The sequence below is a fragment of the Clarias gariepinus genome, chromosome 3 (genome assembly GCF_024256425.1).
Source record: "Clarias gariepinus isolate MV-2021 ecotype Netherlands chromosome 3, CGAR_prim_01v2, whole genome shotgun sequence".
Lineage (NCBI taxonomy): Eukaryota > Metazoa > Chordata > Actinopteri > Siluriformes > Clariidae > Clarias > Clarias gariepinus.
This window is the reverse complement of record NC_071102.1, coordinates 41,227,234-41,252,580: the sequence shown is the minus strand read 5'-3', so window position 1 is coordinate 41,252,580 and position 25,347 is coordinate 41,227,234. Positions and strand designations below refer to the sequence as shown.

Genomic DNA, 25,347 nt, shown 5'->3' with positions numbered 1-25,347 from the left:
TAATTTTTTTGGGGCTGTGGAACAAATAGTTTAAGTTTCCATTATTTCTTATGGGAAAATTAAATTTGGTTTACGAGTGTTTTGAAATACGAGCCCGCTTCCGGAACGAATTATGCTCATAATTCAAGGTTCCACTCACTGTACTTCTTTAGACGTATAAAGCATTAAATGGTCTCGTGCCGCAGTACCTGAGTGAACTGCTAGTGTCTTATGATCTTACACTTTTTCTTACAAAGCCACAAAGTTATGGAATAGTCTTCCAATTAAGGTTTGGGAAACACAGTCTCAGTGTTTAAGTCTAGGCTAAAAACCTATATATTTAGCCAAGCATTTTTGTGAATAGATTTGCCTTAGGTAAAGGAGCTGGTCTGGTGTACTCATAGACGTAGAGTATTATGATTACCTGGTATGCTAAGATGCTGTCCTCCCCACTCTCATTGATCATTCAGGTTTGTTGAGGGTGAAGTGACTGGTTGCTTTACATCCCAGGAAGCCCTCATGTCTGTGTTTCCTTCTGGTTTATCCTTTTAGTTATGCTGCCATAGTTTGTCCTGCTGGATTGACTGCTTGCACGTTGCACTAAATATACATACACTTTAAATACTATGTGACTGTTACCATACCAAACTGTTATCTCCCTTCTCTTCTTCCACTTTCTCCCTGCTTCTCTCTGCCAAGCTACAACTGGCGCTTCTAAGCTGGCAGTGATTTCGGCCCCCTATGCCCTCCAGACCTGTCTGACTCATCATGATGCCCCAGTTTTGGTTGAAATCCCTGTGTGGTCTGCATGAGCAGTGTGTGGTGCCCGGGGGTAGTTTCATAAAGTTACCATGAAGATGGTCCTGGCCTCGGCCGATTCCGACAGCTGTTCTTTGAAGATTTGTGATAGCTGTCGCTCAGTTCAAGATTGGAATTTTAAGTTTTGTGCCTGAGCCTGCAATAACAAACTGGACTATCGAACACATCATCTGGTATATTGAACTTCCAGCCTCCTAACACTCAGTATGACTGCAAAACAATTCCTGCTATCCATTATCACCCAAATGAGAATGGGGTTCCTGTTAAGTCTGGTTCCTCTCCAGGTTTCTTCCTATTGCCAACTCAGGGAGTTTTTTCCTTGCCACCTTCGCCCTCCATTTGCTCATCAGGAACAGTATGATCATTTTAATTCATACATATTTTCTCACATACACGTTTCCTTAATTTTCTTTTGATTCTGTAAATCTGCTTTATGACATTGACCACTATTAAAAGTGCTAATAATACAATAAAAATTTAATTAAATTGAACTTTAGGCCATTAGGAGATGTTCTTGTGATGAAGTGCATTACAATATAACCTTTAAATCAACCAGAGCACTATGACAGTCAACCAAGCATTGAAATTCTCAGTAGAAATTAAACAACAAGTACATAGGTAACAATCATACAAATAGTTTTTTTTTAAGTGTCTTTATTAAATTATACAGTACATGTTGACTTTATTTTGGCGTCATTTTGGTTGAAATAAAAAAAAAAATATCAAAAGAAATAAATAGACTATTGAAGGCTTTCATATAAAACTTAATAGAAGTCTTAAACATTATTTCTAAAGGACCACTTCTGCCTTTCTAAGAAAAAAGCTGCCATTTGCTTGATCATGAGACCTCGAAATTTCTGTAGATGTCATCCTGTCTGTAAATAATTGAAAGTATTGCACACATTAATCATCAAACAAACTCTTTTATAATGAATAGAATTAGATTTGCATCACCTACCCAACAGCCCTTGGTTTGGGAATGTTCACAGTGGCATATTCTACGTCCTCTGTCTCCTTAATGACCATAGGCAGCTGAGCAGTTGAGTAGAGAGGCACTTCCTTTGCATGAGAACATTTAAAAAAAGCCGTTGTGTACTGAACGTTGTCTTGTTCTTCTGAGGAGGCTGCATGAGAGCGTACAGGGGACATGGCCATGCCGGAGATGTTATCATATATAGGGGTAGAGTTATTCTTGAGAGACAGGGAGAGAGAAAGAGATTGGGTTTAAAAAAAAACCAACACATTGGAATTGGGTAAATATTAGCAGAAATGGTATAATGTTATGAATATGCTATTTACAGTACATGCCACCTAATATGTACAGTACTGTGTCAAAAAATATTCTTGTATTTTAAAGTGCTGTATTTCAATAAAGTCTCATGGACTTCTCCGGGCTTTTTGAAGGTTTTTTCAGCTATCATTTTTGGCAAGATTTTGTTTCTCATTTTCAGTCCAGTACCTGTACCTGAGAAATAGTCAGAATTAATTAATGTGTTTGAAAATTATGCCCTCGCTCTATGTCTCCTCCAGGAGACACTGGTGGACACTAAGACCTGGGAAGTCTTCTGAAGAAGTCTTCATTTTGCGAATAATGCTACAGAGTACTACAGAGTCGATTTAAAGATATTGAGAGCTAAATGGGCTGCCACCAAAAGCATCAATAGAACTAAAAGCAGTGGACATGGGGAACGTTTTGTGTAAGGCGGTGTTGGTATCTAATAGGGATGAGATAGAAGATGCACTTTATCCAGGTAACCCTTTACCCCATGGCCATGAGCTCTGTTCAAGATGCAATTTGAGAACTCTGGTGTTTTAGACTGCATGTAATTAAGAAGCGAGATGAAAACAGAATGCCTCTCCTAAGTGGGGAGAGACATGAATTTCATCACAGAGATCTCATTTCTGTGTTACTAGCCTTGCCAAAACTCACAATGCTGCTCTTTCCACCATTTCTGCTGCGGGAGGCTGGTAGTCCTCTCCTGTTGAAATATGTCCGATGACATTAGTAAATCTTTGACCACAAAACCTTTCAGATGATGTGCAATATTGTAAATGTGACTTCAGTACCTTACCGTTTCCACAGATACACAGCAAGCAATATCAGAACCAAAGCAACAGTGACTCCAGAAATTGCACATTTCAAAGCTCTGTTATCTGTAACAGTGAGGAACAATCGACATGCTTAAGAGACACATATGTTTTGCAATAGAGATAAAGAGGAGGAAATGCATGATCTCATCAAATGCAAACATGGCATGCTTGTGAGAAGCAAGTACCTGATGTATATGGCCATTCTGAGGACCTGGCTGATCCAAACCTATTTCTTGCCATACAGTAATGAAAGCCAGCTTCTTCTGAGGATAACGTTAAATTGGTGCCATTTCCAATTAGTACCACATCTCTCTCTGTTTTCCTGTACCAGGTGTAAAAGCTGGTAGGGTTTGAGTCACTTGAGCACAACAGCATGACAAAGTCTCCAGACACGGATGGAATGACAGCCATAGACGGATTTCGGGGAGGGTCTGATCAGATGAGACACTTGATTAGTTATTCTATGTATTACATGTATATTTACATTTCTAAAAACTGGTACCTACATAAAACATCCAGGTATATGGATGTAGAGTTCTGCTGTCCCAGATGATTGTGAGCGGTGCAGTAGTACAGTCCGCTGTGCTGGGAGCTGATGTTGCTGATGCTGTAATTCTGGCCTGTTGTCAGCAGTGTGTCTGCAGCTGCTCTGAACCAGGTGTGATTAAGAACAGGAGGGTTTGCATCACTGCTACAGCTTAGAGTCACTGAATCCCCCTCCACTGTGTCTCCAGAGGGAAGAAGCACTGCTCTGGTGTCTTTAGGGGAATCTGAAAACAGACATTATTATTTACATTTACATTTATGGCATTTACCAGACAGCAATATCCATAATGAAACAAGTGCTTTGAAGTCTCTATTGATAAATACTTCCTTGTCCATATTCAGTAGGTTACTGACTAAGTGTAATGGACAATGCTAATGTGGTTTGATGTGTTCAGATTCACCCTATTCCAGAGCAATAGGTATGGCAGGGTAAGAAGGGAAATGCCCGCTCTACAAGACTTTGGAGACAGGGTTATGATCTGGGTTGCTTCAGGCTGGAGTTGGTCAAGTCTATGCTTATCAAGGCAATAAAATGAAGACAGCTGACTACTTGAACACCCTGAATGATGCATGGGCGCATTCCAGGATGACAGTGCTTTAATTAATCGGGTTCAAATTGTGAAAGAGTTTTGGGAGGCACAAAGAGTACCTTTTACATATGAATTGGCCACCTCAAAAACTTGAGTGGTTCAACTCTCCCATCAATAATACAAGTTCTGGGCCAAAAATATTCTGATTGCAAGGAAATATTCACTCATTTTGCTTGCGTGAGCTCACAGATGGCCATGATTGTCTGTAGAGCCGTGATTAATGTGAGAGTACTACAGTATGTGCCTTCCATCCCACCCCGCTGAGAGAGCTCGGCCAATCAGCACTCTCCAGGCCCTGGGTTGCGAGAGGCTACAACATTAAACCAGTGATCTCCAGATGATAGGGCGAGCACTTTAGCACTTTGCCACTCAGAGGCCCAGATAGAACAATTTTAAAGCAATAATATTAAAGACACTGTGCCTTATTTATCTGTGTTGCGCATATTATACCATGGCAAACATTCTACATGACCAACCCTGCGTTGTTCCAAGGGAGATGTGCCGAAGCCAAGAAATTTCAACATGGATGACTCAAAAAAGTGGAATTTCTTTCTACTTTGGCAATTGGCATACAATTTTAGTAGTGCCACTGTGCCACTGAAGCGTTAATACACCATTATGAAACAGCATGGAGTATACCTGTACAAAGATGGTTTTGGCTTTAAATCTTACATATGTCATCTCAACAATTATTATATTGTGGGCTTTAGTGGGGGTACTAAATGACTGCCAAATTGCTGCAGTGCCTGAACTACTGTAGTACCATGTCGCTTGAAGGGAGCATGAAAAATTTGCTGCAAGCAAAATCAATAACCAGTTTTCATGTGTCTATGCTTCATCAAGAAGAACGGACTCTATACTATACACTATAAATGCCAAAATCAATCATACTAAACTACCAAACCTAAACTGGAAGCATATACTGTATATATGAATGGAGGAAATGGATTAAGACCTGGCACTTACATAACGCATCCAGGAGTGTTGGTGTGGAGTTGTGCTGTCCCAGCTGGTTGTGAACAGTGCAGTAGTACAGTCCGCTGTGCTGGGAGCTGATGTTGCTGATGCTGAACGTTTGGCCTGTTGTCAGCAGTGTGTCTCCAGCTGCTCTCTGCTTAAACCAGGTGTAGGTGAGAACAGGAGGGTTTGCATCACTGCTACAGCTCAGAGTCACTGAATCCCCCTCCACTGTGTCTCCAGAGGGAAGAAGCACTGCTCTGGTGTTTTTAGGGGAATCTGAATGTGAAATGATAAATTATTGCATATCAATTGCTTTTTATAATTCAATCACAGTAAAATTTGTTCTCATTGTTTGAGATCTTATCATTGCGAAGATTGAGACTAAGATCCTTATAAAAGTTACAAAAAGAGGATGTCCTGCAGAAATTAGAGTTTCAGGGCAATTTGGATGGTAAGCATGAACGTCTTGCCACATTCGTGGATCCAGTGTATTAGTACTGTACTGTACTGTATATCCTCTGGTCCATACCCCTCCCAGTCCCTCAGATACTGAAGTTTACCTTGATATTGTATTGATAAGTTCAGTGTAGCTTCTATAGGCTGAGTCCCTGCAAGATGGCCTGGTTTAACTGGTTTTAGGTAAAACATAAAATGAGGGTGCCATGTAGTGTGGCATGTCCAATTTATATGCTACTCATTGATTCTTTGGATAACTTTAAAGAATCAATAAACTTGTGTCAGCTTTTGGCATCCCTTTATTAGTCTTTCATTGAGAGCCATACCCAGTCACCTACAGTAGTTTGTATGGCAGAATTTATAGAGATTATATGACCTGATCCAGCTTGGTGAAAATATTGGCTTCTTAAAATTGTTCTAGGATGATTGGATGCGTGCAAACCATTGACCGTGAGTTTGTTTGGTCTGAGCCCAACGCCTTTTTTTTCCTCACAAAGGAAAAAACTGATTGTAATGCTTCTGTGATGTATTGCTTGAGTCTTTGGTTCAATCATATGCATGGTGTGGTGGTAGTGAAACTATGATGAGTAACTAGGGCAGCTGTACTCACTGGAGTGGATCGAGGAATTCGGATGTTGTTTCCAGCCTTTGTGGACAGGAATGGGTCTTGACTGGGCAGAGTGCATTAGTAGTATAGTTGCTGTAAACTCTGACACTACTGTATATGCATGGTTTCGTTTAAGCAAAATGGATATGTCAATATATCAAACAGAGATTTTGTAACATCACCTTGTCTGCCGATGATGTCAATGTCTGTGTGCAAGTGTCCTAGATTTGACATCAGCTTTGTTTATGAGGATATTTGTGCAATAGTGGACTTGTGTACAATAAACTAGTGACTGTGTTAATGGTCCTTACTGGACTTTTTTACAAGCGTGTACTGTACATACACATGCAGTTACTCACACATTACATTAACAAACAGAGGTGCCTGAACGTACTACGAAGCTCACTGCTGCTACACACAAAACCGACGACACATGACATTTTGTTTAGGATTCTGACTGGCCCCCTGTTGATTAGGAAGCTCCTAACAGCAGCACTTAACAGGGCTTTTTGTGTTTTCATGTTCACAAAGATATTTCTAAAACGTAGGTTATGGAGACAGAATTATAAAAAAAAAAAAACAAGTAGAAAAATCTCAGTTTTTAAAAATACTCGGCTACTGTACGTGTGGACATGGCCTACACCAAGCAGGGCAGTGGTTCTGCAGGACTATAGAATTGTTCATTATTCTATAATATAAAGTATACTGTCTAATATATGTACTCAGAACCTTTTATGTAAGATGATTTTCTTCACTAACAAATTCATTTTATTAACATATTTTATACGGATTTTACCTGTATTTTAAACGTTATATAATAAGTACTGTAAGAGAAAAAATATTGTCTGATAGGCAAGATTTAAAATTTACCAAATTATCACTTTAATGCTTATTATCAGAGCAATAAATATAACTTAACTGTAGTCTAACAGAAGCTGGCAGTGAGATGATGACGGAGTGAGTGAAGTGTAAAGTGAGTTCTTACAGACAGCAGGAGAGCGAAGATCCTCATGTCCTCCTACAGCACAGGAGTAGCTGCCTGCGTCCCCACTACTGATATACAGATCATTTCTGTTCTGCTTAGTAAAATGCTGTCCGTTCTTGTACCAGATATAATGGTGGTTGTTGAGTAGATTGCAGGTGGTGCTACATCTCAGCTTTTTTCCCCAGTTGCTCCCGTCTGATACTATAACTTTCAAATCTGCAAAAAGAACGCATGGTTTGGTTTTCTGTTGAAATGTATAACATTCTGATAGATAATATAACGTGTTCTACATTACCTGTGACAGACAGAGAGACTCCAGGTTCTCCAGTGTATCTGCCTTTAGGATCATCAGTGTAGAATCTGAATTTGTATGTCTGAGCGTCTCTCTCTGTCAGGTTAGTGATTTTCAGACCACAGTTATTCTGGGAGCTCCGTGTGTACTGCACTCGGCCCTGATACTCCTCTTCCTCTGTTATATCCACAGGCTCACCATCAGCCTGATCTTTAATGAACCACAACACGTTTGTGACCTTTTGATAATGAGGGAAGGTGTAATAACTGTGCATGTCCACTGATGAGCCAATCAGAGAGCAGATAGTCTGGGTGGAGTAAGTCACACTCCAACACCCAGCACCTGAAGCATACAAGGAACAGAAATTTCTCAAATGTGAACTAAAACTAAACTCCAGTAACCTCAGCATCACTCAGTCATGAATCACTGCATGTGAGTTTATTGTTATCCAACAGAAGCTGGCAGTGAGATGATGTCAGAGTGAGTGAAGTGTAAAGTGCGTTCTTACAAACAGCAGTTGAGCGAAAATTCTCATCTTCTGTTACACCACAGGAGTAGCTGTCTCTTTCCCATCCATAGACATAGACAAAGAGGTAATTTTTGTTCTGGTTACGAACACGCTGTTCGTTCTCGTACCAGTAAACTTTGTTAGACCGAGTGCAGGTGGTGATGCAGCTCAGTTTCTTTCCCCAAACTGAGTCTGATACTATAACCTTCAGATCTGGAAAAACATAAACAAGGTGAGGTTTGTTCATATATTTAAACATATAAGTGTGGCATATATATGTATTATTACCTGTAACAGTCAGATTAACTCCAGATGAGGCTGATATCCAGTCATTTCTCTGTGTTTTAAATCTAAAGTTATAAACTCCAGAGTCACTCACTCTCACATTCCACACTGTCAGCTCACAGTCAGATCCCCACATGTTTACAGACACTCGTCCTGAGTATTGTGGATCTGTGCTCAGGTCTTGTGGTTCTCCTTCAGAGCTCTGGACTCGATACCACTCTCTCTGTGTGACACTGTAGTAAGGTTTTGTAAATGTACAGGGGATTTGTATTGTAGATCCAGTAACAGCACAGAGACTCTTAGAGGAGAGAGTTACACGGTGCTGAGCCTGAACTCCTGGAACACACACACAGACAAAGTGAGAATAATCTCATTTATTTATAATGAGTTCACAAATTAATTCCATAAACTGTAAGCATTTGTAATCAAGTGTCTTCTAAAAATTTGGCTCACTCCTTACTCAAGACTGTGTTTCACTTTTGGTTTTTCAATTCAGATTAGCTATATTTTATAACGTTTCTCATCATAGACACACGTTAAAGCTTTACAGAAATACAGAGGAAGATTTACCTGCCAGCAACAGGAGCATGGCGGCTGCTGAAGAAACTCTTGTTCTAATCAGCATGGTTGCATCACACCTTAACTCCTTAACTACCACAATCTTAGAGCTGTAATCCTGGAGTTGTAGCCATACAGCCCAAAAAAAAAAAAAAAAAAAAAAAAAGCTTGTTAAAGATTTTTAAATTAAGTCAAAATGATGACATTGTACCCTATTTTTTTTTTTTTTTTTTACAGTTTTTGTAATTAATTGTAATAATGTACTATTTAATATTAATACATTACTTACAATCCTATACATTATTTTAGATTACTGTACGTTGTATAAGGTGAAAAGGATAAAATGCTTACCTTTCCCACAGCGAGCTCTTGTCTCTTATGTTGTTTGCACTTAAATGGAAAGCTTGAAGCAGACTCACTAGTTTCCTTCCTCATTTACTTATAAACATAAAAAAAATTGTTTCATAATGAATCAAATGAGTGACTTTTTCTTACATGAAATCCTTTTGCATACATTTAAATCTAAAATAATTTACAGATAAAACATGTTATAATCCAAGCATATAAATGTAAAACTACTGTAGATCATAAGATCAAACTGATAAAAGCAATTGTATTTAAATGAACAGGAAAAACAGACTCTAAGGTTTTGTCAGTTTTGGTGTTAATTGGTTACAACAAGGACATAATTTATGTTAATATAAGTTTATTTGTATTAGATATTTGATATAAACCTATAACTAACCATATACAATAATATGTTACTGTATAATTTTATTGTATAATTTGTTTATTAACAAAATATAAGCTTAATTAAATCAACTTGGAACCATCAAAACAAAACACATGCATTTAAACATGCAATCGTAAAAACTGTCATTTGATCCTTTTCATGACTTTCACCTGTGTAGAATTTTAAGAGTAGAATAAAGATCTACATAAACATCAGTAATGAAATAATTTAATAGTATTGTAGTTTTTTTTTTTTTTTTACATGATTGTGCACCAGTCATACAAAAGTCTCCAGTCTCTCTCTCTCACACACACACACACGCACAAATCATCAACTTACTATTATGGCATGACCCTTTTGCAGCCTGTAGGTAAGGCCAGAAAAACAAAGCCTCTTTGTTAAATTGAGAATGAAATTATACAAATAACTGATTTACCTTAATTTTCATTGCGTCTCTGCTGAGAGAATTTGTGTTTATGTATCATACTTTCGGTTCTCTTCTTTTTAAAATACTGTATGTCAACTGTTCTCTTGGCCGTTGCGAAAATGCAAACAGTGCGAAAAACTTGCACGAGCTTGTGAGCAGCGCGTTACAGTATTAAACTCTGACTGGCTCACTGTTATTAGTTTGAAGAGGTGTAATATTGTAAATTCATTCAACTTCTGGTTATTTGTTCTGGCTTGTGGTCTGCTGTAGTGTAAAATTTGTCAGCCCTTGGGGCCCCTACTGAACTGGGGACCCAAGCAGTTGTCTGCCTTTCCTGTTGACAAGCAGTGCCTCTGCTTGAATGTGTTTGTTTTATGAAACCTATGGTTATATTATATATATATATTAGAACTTTATTAATCCCAAAGGGAAATTGTTCAATTTTCGCATATCCCAATTAGGAAACAGCGTCAGAGCGCAGGGTCAGCCAGCTTACAGCGCCCCTGGAGCAGATAGGGTTAAGGGCCTTGCTCAAGGGCTCAACAGTGGCAACTTGGCGATGCTGGGGTTCGAACCCCCGACCTTCCAATCAGTAACCCAGTAACCCGCAGCCTTAACCAACTGAGCTAACACTGCCAACAATAATAAACTATTTTAATATAATTGTTTTAATTAGGCACAATGCCAGAATGTGTACTAAGATTTTGTGTTGTGGGGTTGTATGCATTGTTAATTTGTCTCGCACCTATAAAAGCACAGCTCAAAACTTTCCTGAGTTTGACTGTTAATGGGTTACTTTGTAATGGTGGAGACAACTTCGAACAATCTAAAGTTACTACACATTGAATCTCAATTGTGGGATTGGATGAGTTATGGAAAAAGCAGTTTTGAATTGATTTCCTTGAGTGCAGTCAGTTGGGTCCATTCAAGGAAGATTAACAGTTCATGGAAAGAACTCTGGAAGCTTCTGGAGAGTCACTACAGCATTGCCTTGCCTGTAAAAACATGCGAGGTGAGTATGCCTGAAAATTGCAAACCAACAGAGCAACATGCCATGAGTGTAAAAATAAAAAAGGCCTGTTTTTATGCAGACTATACTGCTTTTATTGAAGACATAATTTCTTGTGGTTATGCTAAAAAAGGTGGCTCCAAAAACATCTGCTATTCTATTGCAAAATTTGGTGCATTTCACACCATGGCATGTACCATCCAAGAAAGTTCTGACTCTGAACTCTGACTCAAGTTCAGAGCTTTGACAGTTTTGCCTCATCCCAGGGTAAATCCCTAAATATGCCACTGTTGCAAGGACCAGATCTTACCAGCTCAGTGATTGGTGTTATAACTAGGTTCAGGAAGGTACCTGTTGTTTTGATGGCAGACATGGATGCCATATTTTCTTAATTGGGTTTGTCAACTGAAGTCTTTCTAAGCTTTATTTGGTGGATGTCTTTTGGGGGGTGCCCCTGTATTTCAGGAGAGAGTGTGTCAACAGCTGAAATGCCCAGCAATGCTTCAATCCACTTATTTTTCCATAAATTAAATTATCAATTATCATGATATAATGTAGCTCAGAGGATTTCCTCTTACCTGGCTGTTGCAGTCTGTAGTCCGCTGACTCCACTCACTCCATGACGGTAAAGGGTCCTTTCATCTGGGCCATGAACTTGCAGTTAGCACTTGATCACCAGGCTGGAATTTGTAAATCTGTGCTCGTCAGTCATAGGCTTTGTGCTGTTCTACCTGCGCTTTTTTCATATGCTCTCTTAAATACTCGACCACAAAACAAAAGCTTCTTTGACACATCAAGCAGAATGCAGTGCATGAATGAGGTGAATGAGGTGAAGCCGGTAGATGCTCGGGGAGTCTCCCTGACAGTAAAGAGGATATACAAGAGCAGCTGTTCTAGCAGGCTGTCAGTTTGTGAGTGGTACTAATTTTGACATAAATGGGGGTACCTTGATCGGTGAACAGCTCCTTGGGTAGGCTCACATGGCGGAAGAGTAGCACCAACTTCATTGCGATATTTATGGAGGTGACCTTTTGGAGACAAATGGCTTTGAGGTACTGAGTGGGCAAATCAGATCCATGCCAATGGATGTGCCGACAATAGGCAGTGAGATAAGTCGGGTGGGAGTTGGCTTCCTGGGTGCAGTTGTCTGGCACTCAGGACACCACTGGAAGACATTTTCCCGCTTTGAACAGATGTGTGTGCACCAGGTAGCACAGCCGGGAGATAACGAGGCTCCCCTCTTCTCTCTGTGTAGTAGTACAGCAGCCCTCCACAGACAAGGGCTCCAGGGTGCGGCAGAACCTCCCAGTGGTCCTCATGAACAAAAGTGTTCAGGAGAGGTTTAATGGCTGCCCATCCCGCAGAATAACGAATGGGCAAGCTGGGAAGCAGGGCTCCTCCCATGATAATCCATCTAGTTGATGCCAGTACACACTCACTGCTGCTTTGGCTGCTGGCACAGAATTCGCATGCTGACCCTAGTTAAGCTGACTCTTGCTATGGCTGCACAGTTTCTCTCCTCGTAGCAATGAGGTAGAGCAGTGAGCTTCTGTACATGGAAAGTAAACCACCATTCACTTCAGTAGGAGTAGATTGTTTTGGTCCATTAGATGTAAAATGTTAAAGGAGTCAAGTAAAATCATATGGAGTCATATTACGTGCTTGGCTATAAGAGCTATACATCTTAAGGTGTTCACATCTATGAATACAGATTCCTTCATTATTGCTTTAAGGCACTTTATAGCCGGATCAGGACAAGTTAAAGAACTTCATAAGTTATAAAAGTCTATAAGTCTATATAATTCAAAGCTCAATTAATAACAAAGTCATCTACAGACCCTAAAGAGGGTTCAACTCCTAGTCATCTTCTGCTCCTTAAAGCTCAAACTCCCTTGCCACCTGGTCCCTTTCACAGAGAGGACTTACATGCCATCTGCAGATGGAAACAAGTGCTGTATACAGTATGTTTAAAATATGTTTTGGAAAGAATGATAAAGGAATACAGTATGTACCACAGCATCAGGAACATCAAAGATTGACCTGAGTCAAAAATAATTTAATTCTTGGGCACATCATTATTGAAGCTATTGCAGATAAGTGTCAGGTATAACTCCTGAAGGGCGCTTTGCACCCAAGGAGAGTTTCAGAGTACATCTCTGTCACATGATCTCTTTTCACAGATTTCCCTATTAGTTCTCTTGGTGTCTAATTTTCTACCTTATACTGTATTATATGCTGCAACATTGTCTACAGAAAGGGTCTGAAAAAGCATGGGCATTAATATGCATTATATTTTGGAAGGTAGCCATAAAAAAGGTTTGAAGTACTTTAGTTCCACTTAAGATAAAATGTTATGTTACAACATACAAAGACATTTTAAAAATCAGTTTTTTTCTTGTGGCAACTGTTTAAAAAAAAAAAAAAAAAAAAAGATCACATATATGGGTACAATGGCCAGGCACATACTTTTAGCCATGTAGTATATTTCACAGTCTACCAGACAATCTTTTAATGATAAATTCGAATGTGAGAATGTTATTAAATAATGTTAGAAGTTTCACTTTTTGTTTTAATGATGTTTCTGTGAACAAATTCAAGCCTGCTTGAGTTGGGTTGGTGAAGTTAGCCATTAATATTGTGGCGTGGGCGGGGCGGCGGCTGACGACCAGCATGCCTTGCAGGGGTTTCAATGTGTTCACCCTGTTGGGGAAGGGTGTTTGGGGTAGTGGCTTCGGTTCTTGTTCCAGTTCATGCTTAGGCTGAATTGATTGTAGGTTCTCATGTGAATGTGCTGCTCATGCTATACACGCTGTGTGTAAAATAAAGTACTCCCAACCATTGCATTGGGCAGCAAATAAGCTCACTCGTCTCTCCAACATTCTTTCCGGCGGTAAAACGCTACATTAGTGTCAGAAGTGGGATGGAGAATAACGTGTTGGAGCACACTACAGAGAACCTACGGAAAATCCAAGCAGGCCGCCGAGTAGCAGAGGGACTACTGGGTAAGAGAAAGCTCTTATCTGACGGAGCTAGCGCGAGCACACCATGGCGACCAAAGCGGAGTGGCGAGATGAAGATCCCGGCACTGGATCTTGGGGCGGAGCCCTACGTCGACTTCCTACAACGGCAGCATTGAACCCCACGCATTCCTCGCCCAAGTAGAGTTAGCCGCCAACTTTGCGGGCTGAAACAGCCGTCCGGGTAGCTCTATTGCTGAAGGGCGACGCGCTGTGGGCGCTGGAAGACCTCCGGGCCGAAGAGCTAAGGGACTGGGCAAAGCTGCGGGACTTCTGGTCCCGCGGGTGACCATTGGGAGGCAGCGTGCGAGGAGCTGGCGGTCCGCGAGCAACGCGCTTCCGAGCCACTGGGGGCGTTTGCCATGGATTTAAGATGTCTTGCGCGCCAGGGCTATCCGGACTTCGAGCACGACAAGCGGGAAAAGCTAGCTCGTCTGCATTTGTCCGGGGGACTCCGACCGCCACGGCTCCGCAAGCACATCAGGTTAGCGGCACCAGCTTCCCTTTACGAGGCGCTGCGCGAGGCCGAGCGCGCCGAGCCCCTAATGGCGGAACATCACGGTGAAAGAGCCGAGCGACCGCCGCAGCTCAGTGGCGCTTGGCAGATGAACCTAGCCGGGGACTGGGCTACCCATCGCGGCTACTCAACAAGCAAGTCTCCGAGGTTTCCCAGCGATGCCGTGGCACGGGACAGCGAGACTACCGTTGCAATGTCCTCAGGCCTGAGGGACAGCGTACTTCAGCAGCCGGGGGGCGCTAAGGGGAAGCCGCCTCCCACAACCGTTTTTGCTTCCCCAACAGGTGGAGTCAACTTCCGTTCGGGACAGGAGGGACATTACGATGGGATTTATGTCAACTGTGTGCTGGACGGCGTCTTACTACGGGCGCTCCTGCACACTGACTCCACTGTTTCGCTGCTGCGCTGTGGATTACTGAGACAAAGCTAGCGCGTCTGCAGACTGCATGATCCTGCCTTCAACATCCGCACCGTTACTGGGAGCTATGTAAAGGTACGGGCGTGTCGCACAGTCCGAGTTAAAATAGGTGAGCAAACTTATTCACACGAGTTCTTTGTGGGGAATGTCGAGGAGGACTGCATTTTGGGGTTGGACGTTTTGAAGAGATGGGGTGCGGTGCTGAATTTGGCTAACGGAACTCTGCGTGGTAACTTCGGGGTAGCCAAGTTGCTAAGACTCAAACCACAGCCGGACAGGTTAGTAGCATACACCCGGGGGTCGGAACTTCCGGTAGCAGGCCGAGCGGGAAACCTACATGCTAACGCCGGCGTGTTATCCCGACAGCTGGGCAGCAAAGTGCGTGGTCGGTACTGCAAGCGAGTGGAGCGCCGTGGCTCAGAACATTCTCCCTGTGCAGTCCTCCAGGCTCTCCGTCGGTGATCAGCCGTCCGAGTCAGCGTGCAGCCGAGTTACTGCGTCACCCATAGTCGCTTCGCCGGTGTCACAGCTGGAGCGTGATCCGCTCATCGCCAAGCAGGAGAAGGGCTGCAGGACTTTCGGGTGGGGGCACCTATGGAGCGTATGGGCGTGGACACTCACAGCCGAGATTTTGCTACTGGAGAGCAGGTATGGGTGTGTTCCACAAGTTGTGCTCCACCGGGACTGTCTTGCGCCGTACCAGCCGCACGCTGACTAAACATCGAACTCTGTGGAGGCCAGACTGCCTCAGGACAATGTTCGTGCTCATCCCTCCCCCGCCAAAGGACTCCGGCGTTCCCAACGCCAGCGCCGACCACCTTCACGCCCCCGAGACGGAGTTCGTCATGGTGACCGGGGGCCAGCATGCCTTGCGGGGGTTTCTATGTGTTTACCCTGTAAGCTCACTCGTCTCTCCAACATCCTTTCCGGCGGTAAAACGCTACAATATCATCCAAACCCATGGTGTCATGATGAGGCCACCATAATGAGCACTGTTATCAAGTCTAAAGGTGATCAATGAAATCTATGGATATAAAAAGTGGATATATACAGTAACCTGGCCAAAAATTTAAATATCACCTTAGATCTTATATTGTCTGTGTTTTGTTAGCAACAAGCTAGGCATTTAACTCGGCTGAATGATGTATTGTGTCTTGCTAATTAATGCATTGTGTAGTCATTAGTTTGTAACATGTACGTAAAACACTATCTCTTCATGTATGTTAATTATTCTAAATCTAATACTTGTTATATACGCTGGATAAGTGATTAAATTTTTTTTTATTTCTTATGCTGTGTGCAACCATATAGATTTGATGTCATTCCAATCCCGAGGGGGAGGGGGGAGAAGAAAAAAAAAGAAGAAAAAAATGGAAAGGTTGATGGCTTTGTGTGCATTCCATATGTGTTTAGAAAACTAGCCAGTTTTCCATTGTTAAAAAGTTTGTGCATGTTTATATTTTATAAACCTCCATTTTTGACATGCTACTGCAATTTGTTTATGGCACAGTATTTTATTTATACACAAGGTAAATGTGTATACATATTGAAAATTCAGCTGCATCAACAGTAATGCAATAATCATACATGTAACACAGCATAATCATGCAAGTGCAAAAAAAGTTTCAAAAAGTATACAGTATATGAAAAAAGACAAAGGTGTGCTGTTTGTAAATAAATCAGTGATGCCTAATATTAATATAAATATTACTATCCAATGCAATATTTTATTAAACTGTCACTTCACTTTATAGTTTACATATATAAGTACTCCTTGGAGAAATAAAATATATCTGGACTTTATTTTAATACAGGGAATTTGTTACAGATGAATTTTATGATCAGTTTAGTCTCTTCTTATTTGTTGGGCTTCAGAATGTTGTAGATTTCATCCTTCCTGTAAAATATGAAAACATTTAAGACATTTAAATTTCTATAGGACATGATAGGGCGAGCTCGTTACTGCTGCGCAACCCAGAGGCCAAGAAAAATATATTTTATGTTAGATTCTTTTGTAGAAGTAATTGCACACACTTACAAGGGGCGTTCAAGTCAAATTTCTGGGAAATTTCTGCCATAAAAACATTAACATTTTAGAGAAAACTTTAAGCACAGTACGGTGATGATATATACATTTATATACCTGTGTACACTTGTGTAGTACCAAATAAAACCAAGAAAATCATATACATATACTGGTTTAACTGATTTAACTTAATGCATGGGGAAAATTCGTTCTAAATATCATTTCAAAGGGAAGCCTGATTTTACTGTAAGTTGTCTATTAATTGCAGCTGTTTTGTTTCCCTAGAGAAAGTGGAAAGAACTCAGAAGCCGTGACATTATTGTGTTCATTTGCATCACCTACTTCACAGCTCTTGGTGTGGCGCGGCTCACTGTGTTCGCTGTTCTACTTCCTCTTCTTGTTTGACAGACTTTGGCAGTTGAACAGTTGAGTAGAGAGACACTCCATCTGTGGGGCATTGACTGAAATGAACAGTTGAGTACTGAACATTGTCCTGATCTTCTGATGAGGCTGTCTGTGTGGGGTCAGAGGTCATGGCTGAGTTGTTATCATATACATGAACAGAGTCATTCTGAAAAACAGAGAGGTTAAAAGGTCTTACAATTCTTTTAAGTAGAAAAAAAATTGTATCTACTTGAACTTTATTAAGGAACAAATGATAGAGTTAAAAACTGCTTGGAATTCTCACTGCTTGTCACATCGTTAGAACGCACCTTGCTGTGCTCCTCACTCCTTGTCCGGACCATAGATGCTCTCCTCCTGTTGGAATGTTTGTAATAATCACATGACCAGATACATATAATTTATTGGTATAAAAATATTTATTGGTATGGAAAAAAACATCATCATATATGTTATGTATATATTAAAATCAGTGTAAAACTCAATTTCCCAAATCTTTTTAAATAATGAGACAAATGTTTATTAACTTAATTATGTAAGGGGGGGGGGGGGGTTCTTACCTCAGCCACAGAATGACAGTAATGAAAATCAGAACCAGAGCAACAGTGACCGCAGTAGCTGCATATTTCACAGCTCTGTTATCTGTTTCATAAGCGGCGATTAGAATGTTAAAAAGAAGGATGGAAGACAAAGCAGTGGATATAATTAAGAAAGTGTAATGTATGATCTCACCAACCAAAAATGGCTTGCTCGTGATAAGTGAGTACCTGCTGTATATGCCCATCCTGGTGAATCGGATGATCCTAACTGATTTGTTGCTGTACAGTAGTAAAATCCATCTGCTCCTGAGTGTAGAGTTAAATTATTGCCATTTCCAGTCGGTTTCACACCTCCCTCTGTTCTCCTGGTCCAGGTATAATTGCTGATGGGATTTGAATCACTTTTGCACAATAGTGTGACTGAATCACCAGAAACAGATGGAATGGCAGTCACAGTCGTTATTCGAGGAGCGTCTGATCAGAAGAGATGTTCAATTAGTTATTGAATGTATTACATTTAGAATATATATATATATATATATATATATATATATATATATATATATATATATATTAACCTACATAACACATCCAGGAGTGTTGGTGTGGAGTTCTGCTGTCCCAGCTGGTTGTGAGCAGTGCAGTAGTACAGTCCGCTGTGCTGAGAGCTGATGTTGCTGATGCTGTAATTCTGGCCTGTTGTCAGCAGTGTGTCTGCAGCTGCTCTGAACCAGGTGTAATTGAGAACAGGAGGGTTTGCATCACTGCCACAGATCAAAGTCACTGATTTTCCCGCCACTGTATCTCCAAAGGAAAGAACCACTGCTCTGGTGTTCTTGGGGGAATCTAAAAAACAGGCAGAAGGTCTTATGATTAAAAACGCTGGGCCTAATTTATTAAGTGAGTTACATAAATGAAAAAAGAAAAAAAATATATTGTTTGATAAAAAAAAAAATCAGCCTTAAACTGGAGTAAACTACATAGTCACATTTATTTAAATTAACATAACTTTATGTTGGTTTGGGAAGATCAATCATTTCATATTTACTCTAACAGAAGTCCATAAATAAAGCTAAGTAAGAGCAGTCTACTGGACAAAAGAAATGCTATATATGACAGGAAGTGACTGTACACTTTCTACCTTCTGCAAAGCTAAGTTCGTCACGCTTGCAAAAGCCCAACCTCAGACACTGTGACATCTGTGGTTTTTGTTTTGTCTACATTCATATGAATCCATATGAAGGACGGCTTTACAGTCTCAAGATCTATAATGAGGCTCCTGAGGTCTAGTTCACATGGAGACATCATGCAGAGGCTTTATTTAATGTTTCATGTATATGGCAGCTCGGTAAAGCCTTTATAAGCCATGATCCTGTGACTTGTCATTATAAACAAGTTGTGCTCAAGTCAAGTCATGGCTGAGGTTTTGAAAAATGTCCTGAAATTTGAATAGCACTACCAGCTGTACTGGAGCATTTGCATACCAACACTGAACTGAACAGCATTTTTAACTTGCAAAAATGGTAGCTATGGTGGTAGCTGATGTGCTGCACAGGCAGAGCTGCATTAATGAAAGATTAAGTGCATGGTGCACTTAGGGACTTTTCCTTCACCATTTAATCAGCATTTTGTCCTTTTCATCTCTTTGTTTTGTGAGTATCATAAAATTTATCTCAGCTGTGCTGTGAATGAGCTTGGGAATTAAAGGTATTTGGAATTCATCGATAAAGGTATATTACTGTAAAAAAGAAAAATCAGTGTTAAAAACATTTGTAAATATTGCACATACAAATCACAGACCGATTGGAACAAACAATGATATTCTTCAGCTTTGACTTGGAGCACACCACAGACTTATGGGGAAAAAGGTAGTTTTATTGAGAAAATGGGAAAGAAGGCATTTGAAGGAGGGAGGGAGAAACGATTGGGAGCTCTGGAAGCAGTGCCCAGCTGGCAGGCAGGAACTCGCCAGGCAAGCAATAGTGACCCCAGAGTAGCGGAAAGGGTTTAAAGCAGCGGCTTGACTGGGCGACTTGTCTGACTAGATACGGGGGCCTTACATCGAGGCAGCGGCCTTATGCCTTTCGGCAGTTGTGTTGGATGGCTGGCTTTCGACAACACTCTCAATTCCAGCTGTCTTTTTCTAGATGATAAAACAACGGTGTACAGTCCACCTGCCTTCAAAGTAAAGAAAAAAGATTTGGGAGCATGACATCCATGACATTACTCCTCCCTCAGCTCGGAGCTCATGGTTGCCACTGGCAAGTTATGTCCGTGGGTAAGACCTCAGTCTCATTAGGGACTCAACCTAAAGTCTCTGCCGGTCACATCCTCCACCATTGTAAAATCTTTGACTCTGTGCACACCACAGACACATAGACACGAGGTGAGGTCTTACGGGAAAAGGGTTGTTTCATTGAGAAAATGCGGAAAGGAAAGAATTTGGAGGAGGAAGGGAGGAAAGAAGATAAAGAAAAAAGTGAGGATGTGCATGTGCAGATCCAGAAGCAGTGCCCATCTGGCGGGTAGGGACTTGGCTGTTGTTGCCAATAGTGGTGGCAGGGTGATAAAAAGGGCTGTCATGGACAGCAGCTCATGCAGATTACTCAGCAGCACATTTTATAGTCGCAGGCAGCCAGGCCTGTCCAGGCCTCTTTCAGCACGCCCTCAGGTGTGAGTCAAAAATGACAGTCCAATGTCTGGACAGCGTCTCCTTTTCCTTTTCGGTGGCTGTGTCATTATGGCTGGCTCTCGGCGAAACTGAAAGTGGCTGGGCAGCTTCCTTTCCGGTGATCAAACAACTCTGTACAGTCCACCCATCTTTACTTATAGCTTGTCGATCCATATTTATCATTACTTATCCATAAGTAATTGTTTCCTGTATGAATTTATCAGTCTCTCACGCAGTTTTGGTTTATTCTGTTTTAAAACATTGCTTTAAGTTCATTGAGATTTTCGGGCATTTGCTTATGCACAGATATCTTAAGGTCCCACCACAGCCTGTTTCTAATAAAATGCTTTTGGGTTTTCCCCAAATATGGTGCATCTGTCCATAGAACATTGTTCCAGGAGCCTTGTGGTTTGTTCAGATGCAGTTTTGCACCTCTCAGTTGTGCTTCCATGTTCTTTTTAGAGAGAGGAAGTTTCTCTTTGCAACCCTTTCAAACAAACCAAACTTGTTCTGTCATGGACTTTAACAGTTCATTGAGTAATGTAAGGTCTGGGATGTAGCTCCTGGGTTTTTTGTAGTTCTTTGAGCATTGCACAATCTGACATTGAGATGAATGTACTGGGACGTCCATTCCTAGGAAGATTGGCAACAGTCTTGAATGGTTTCCACTTAACCCACTCCAAACCAACAAATAGATAATGACTAAATCTAGTCTAAATCAAAGACTGTAAGTGAAGTGTAAAGTGGGTTCTTACAGCACAGGAGTAGCTGCCTGCATCCTCACTACGGTCATAGAGATACAGTACATTTCTGTTCATGTCAGTAACACACTGTCTGTTCTTGTACCAGATGTAAGTGATGGTGTTAGACAGAGTGCAGCGGGTGATACATTTCAGCCTTTTATACCCATTCATCCATTTTGATTCTTCAACCTTAAAATCTGAAATAGATTTTTAAAATAATGTAGTATATTTATTACTACATATACTGTAGTACATACTGTATATATAACATATGTGTGTGTGTGTTTGTGTATGTACAGTATGTGGGTGGTTGGGTGTGTTTGAGTGTTATTACCAGTAACAATCAGATGAACTCCAAATAGGGCTGCTTTCCAGTTAATTGTGTCTGTTTTAAATCTAAAGTTATAAACTCCAGAGTCACTCACTCTCACATTCCTCACTGTCAGCTCACAGTCAGACGTCACTGTGCTTACAGACACTCGTCCTGAGTATTGTGGATCTGTGCTCAGGTCTTGTGGTTCTCCTTTAGAGCTCTGGACTCTATACCACTCTCTCTGTGTAACACTGGAATAATGAGGGTGTGAATATTTACAGGAGATTTTTATTGTAGATCCATTAATTACACAGAGCCTCCGAGGGGAGAGAGTTACACTGTATTTAGTCTGAACTCCTGAAACACACACATGAAGATCAATCAATCAATCAATCAATCAATCAATAAATCAATCAATCAATCAATTAACATTTATTTATATAGCACCTTACAGCAACCTAAGTTGATCCAGCTTATGTATGACCAATATGAAGATGCCTCCGCCCTTCTGGTCCTAAGGTCCTTATCATATGTAGTGATGTCCAACAAATCTTGACCATATAGTATATAAATATCAGACGATATGTTTAAAAAAACTCTATCTATCTATCTATCTATCTATATAGACAAACAGTACTAAATCTAATCAAACTAAAACTAATTAAAATAGCTGTTAAATAACTATCTAACAAAGATCAACTGAAGGCAAGCACATTACATAAGACACACGCCTGTAACATAAACATGCAAAGACAAGATTAATATATGAACAACAAAAAAACTAGCTTACCTGCCACCAACATGAGAATCGCTGCTGCTAAAAAGTTTCTTCTTTCTTTAGCTAGCATGGCTGCATTACCCCTAAAATAATAGATAATAATTATAATAATCCTACACACTTCTAGATTTTTCCTTTGTAACCATATAATCTTACACAATGTAGACATAACACAGCATAGGTGAGGAGAGAAGACAGAAATGTACAAAATTAAAAAAAAGTTCCTTACAGAAGCCCTCTTTCTATTTTACAGAAGAAGTTGTGGATAAGGGTAAAGTGCTATGGTATTTAATATGACTTAATATATCTTTACTTTAACTACGGTCACTCCACAGGAAAAAAAAAACTGTCTGAAACAACAAAGAGACCTTCAGAGGTACCAGCCTTATAACCCAGAGCTATCTAATATAAACTTAAACATTCTAATCTTGCTAGCTATCTTATATAACCTATCTAATATCTATCCAAGCTATCTAATATAATATACATTATAATATATATACAATAATATACAATATATATACATTTCCAAGAATGTTTAAAGGGTGTTGAATTTGTGCATCAGGGTCTTTTATGATTATTCATTATGGGTGTTAAATATAAGTACAAAATTCAACAGAAGAACAAAAACAAGAGTTTGGTTTTGAAGTTAAACTAATGAGATATTTGTTTACGAAAGTATTTGATGAAATAACTAGTTATAAGTTTAAAAAAGGTACTACATTAGAAGATAATAAAACAGCAGTTTCAAAAGTTTCAGAGTCACTGTACTAATTATTATGCTTTTATTTCCACGATCCTTTAGAAAAAAAAAAAAACAGAACTTGCTTGGCAGTATATTAATGTGCTGTACTACATAAATAACAAAGTATAAAAGTATATGAAAATGCTTACCTTTCTTTAAGTGAGCTCTTACCTGTTGTGCTAATTTTGCAGAAATAGAAACTCCACTAGTTTTCTTTTCTTCCTCTTTTTATGTCGTAGTATATTTAGAATGACATGTTTCAAGTCAAGTGTGTCAAGTCTTCATAACCTAAAAGACCCTCAATAAGCATTCCGTAAGCCTGTAAACATAGTGTAAATATTGATAAAATCTTGTTTCAGTACTTGACAATGTGGATTTTGAGCATTTTGATGTCGAGGTAACAAATAGTGTATATAGTTAATATAAGACTGTTAAGAAATTTGATCTAAGGTTTTTTTGGTCACTCACCTTTAGTACCTCAGATATTATTTTGCTGTTAACTTGACAGGAAAAACAAAATGTGTGCCTGCTCACTGAATGTGCTACTTTTAAAAGTGAAACAGATTTTGCACATCTATGCTTTCTAATAAAGGTTCTGTAGTTTGGTTAAATTCCCGCAAATGATTTTAGAGGAGTTGGGGAATTAAAAAAAAAAAGTATGACGCCATTATCTGTACATCGGCGCTGATCCCTATGTCTTACCTGTGATCCACTAGCAGGTGACACAATGACCTATGAGTTATCATGAGGACCATATCTTTAACTCCAAAAAACTACAGAAGAAAACAAATATTTGTGAAAAGCTGAATTTTTAATAATGATTTTGTTTAAAGTTTGGAGAGTTTCACAAGATGCTGCCCACTAGTCTCCAACACCAAAATATTGCATTACAACTAAATGCAAATTTAGAATGCTAAATGCTGTGGCTTGGTTGACTCTAGTATAATGGCAATTCTGTTACTGTAGCAACAAAGGTTTTTCATTGTCAATGTATCTCAAGACAGTTGTACTGTCGGTCCAAAACATAGGGTCTAGCAATTCTATTTCCAGTTGACCTTTCAACATTTTGTCATTGTTCACAGCAACCACTGCCGCTGTCAATTCCATTCGGGGGATGGTGGTTTGTTTTAAGGGCGCTACGCGATAATTCCCCATCATAAACGCACAGTGCGTGAGTCCATCAGCATTTACTAACTTAATGTATGAGACAACTCCATATCCCATCTCACTCGCATCTGAAAAGTGGTGAAGTTGTGCTGTAGTTGTAACTCCAAAGTCAACGGGTTTTACGCATCTTGCTACACTAAACTCAGACAATTGATGCAACTCTTGTGGCCAAGCTTTCCATCTTTTTATAAATTGTTCGGGGATGTCATCATCCCAAGCGAGTCTTTCTTTACACAACTGCTGCATTAAGATCTTAGCTGGCAGTATGACTGGTGCGAGGAAGCCTAAGGGGTCATAAATTGAGCTAGTGACTGACAAGATTCCTCTTCTAGTCAAGGCCACTCTTTTAAGCTAATACTGAACTTGAGCGTGTCTGAATTGATACACCACATCACCCCTAGTGCTCTCTCAACAGGGAGTGCGTCTTTACTCAAGTCTAAGTCCCTGATGTCTTTGATTCTTTTACTCTCAGGGATGGAAGTTAGTAATGTACGACTATTACTTGCCCACTTGGTGAGGTGAAACCCTATACTTGCGCAAAGGTTAGTGAGATTGTTATACAACGCAACTGCTTGATTATGACTAGAGACGGACAAGCAGTCGTCTACATATAAGTTTTTAAGTACTGTGTTGACTGCCTCAGCAGATGCATTACTGCGGTTTTCTTTTGCTGTTTTCCTAAGGGCGAAGTTAGCTACACTTGGAGATGATTTTGCACCAACCAAATGAACGACCATTTTATACTCGACCAAGTCCTGACTCACATCTCCATTCGGCCACAATAGGAAACGCAACAAGTCTGTGTCCTTTTCCGGAACTCTAACCTGATAGTACACTTCTTCCACATCTGCCATCATGGCAACTTCCTCTTGTCTAAAGCGTGTGAGCTATTTAATGATACTCCCTGATAGCTCCCCTAATAGACATTTCAAGGGGTTTTTACAGTAACTTACTGACAACAGTGTTGAGTATTTGAGATTTACAGTATTCAACTGTAAATCAGTTTACAGTGTGTTAATGTAATTTTATAATAGGGTTATTACTGTGATAAAAATAGGTTGATAGTTCACTACAGCAATAATAATTTGTCCTAAATATAATTTTTTAAATGTATAAATCTATAAATATTTTAAATGTAGTTTATTTATGTTTACATGTAAATGTTA

At 40.1% G+C, this 25,347-nt stretch overlaps 2 protein-coding genes and 1 long non-coding RNA gene across 3 annotated transcripts; all 3 read right to left on the bottom strand.

Annotated features, from left to right (window-relative positions):
* Positions 1-1,446: 1,446 nt before the first annotated feature.
* LOC128518557 (sialoadhesin-like) lies at positions 1,447-9,898 on the bottom strand. Its single transcript, XM_053491717.1, has 14 exons — positions 9,846-9,898; positions 9,028-9,114; positions 8,689-8,794; positions 8,122-8,454; positions 7,834-8,046; positions 7,329-7,667; positions 7,034-7,249; positions 4,992-5,261; positions 3,396-3,659; positions 3,075-3,320; positions 2,871-2,952; positions 2,729-2,777; positions 1,757-1,989; positions 1,447-1,673 (listed from the first exon to the last, which is right to left on the bottom strand). The coding sequence occupies exons 2-14, from the start codon at positions 9,109-9,111 to the stop codon at positions 1,637-1,639; spliced, it is 2,472 nt and encodes an 823-aa protein (XP_053347692.1). The 5' UTR covers positions 9,112-9,114; positions 9,846-9,898; the 3' UTR covers positions 1,447-1,636.
* Positions 9,899-16,595: 6,697 nt separating this feature from the next.
* Positions 16,596-18,963, bottom strand: LOC128518709 (B-cell receptor CD22-like). The gene is made up of 6 exons (XM_053491951.1): positions 18,906-18,963; positions 18,347-18,610; positions 17,993-18,238; positions 17,786-17,867; positions 17,537-17,582; positions 16,596-17,394 (listed from the first exon to the last, which is right to left on the bottom strand). The coding sequence occupies exons 1-6, from the start codon at positions 18,961-18,963 to the stop codon at positions 17,191-17,193; spliced, it is 900 nt and encodes a 299-aa protein (XP_053347926.1). The 3' UTR covers positions 16,596-17,190.
* Positions 18,964-21,220: 2,257 nt separating this feature from the next.
* Positions 21,221-23,203, bottom strand: LOC128518568 (uncharacterized). The gene is made up of 4 exons (XR_008357752.1): positions 23,164-23,203; positions 22,282-22,352; positions 21,513-21,848; positions 21,221-21,375 (listed from the first exon to the last, which is right to left on the bottom strand). It is a non-coding gene; the product is annotated as an uncharacterized LOC128518568 (long non-coding RNA).
* Positions 23,204-25,347: the final 2,144 nt, after the last annotated feature.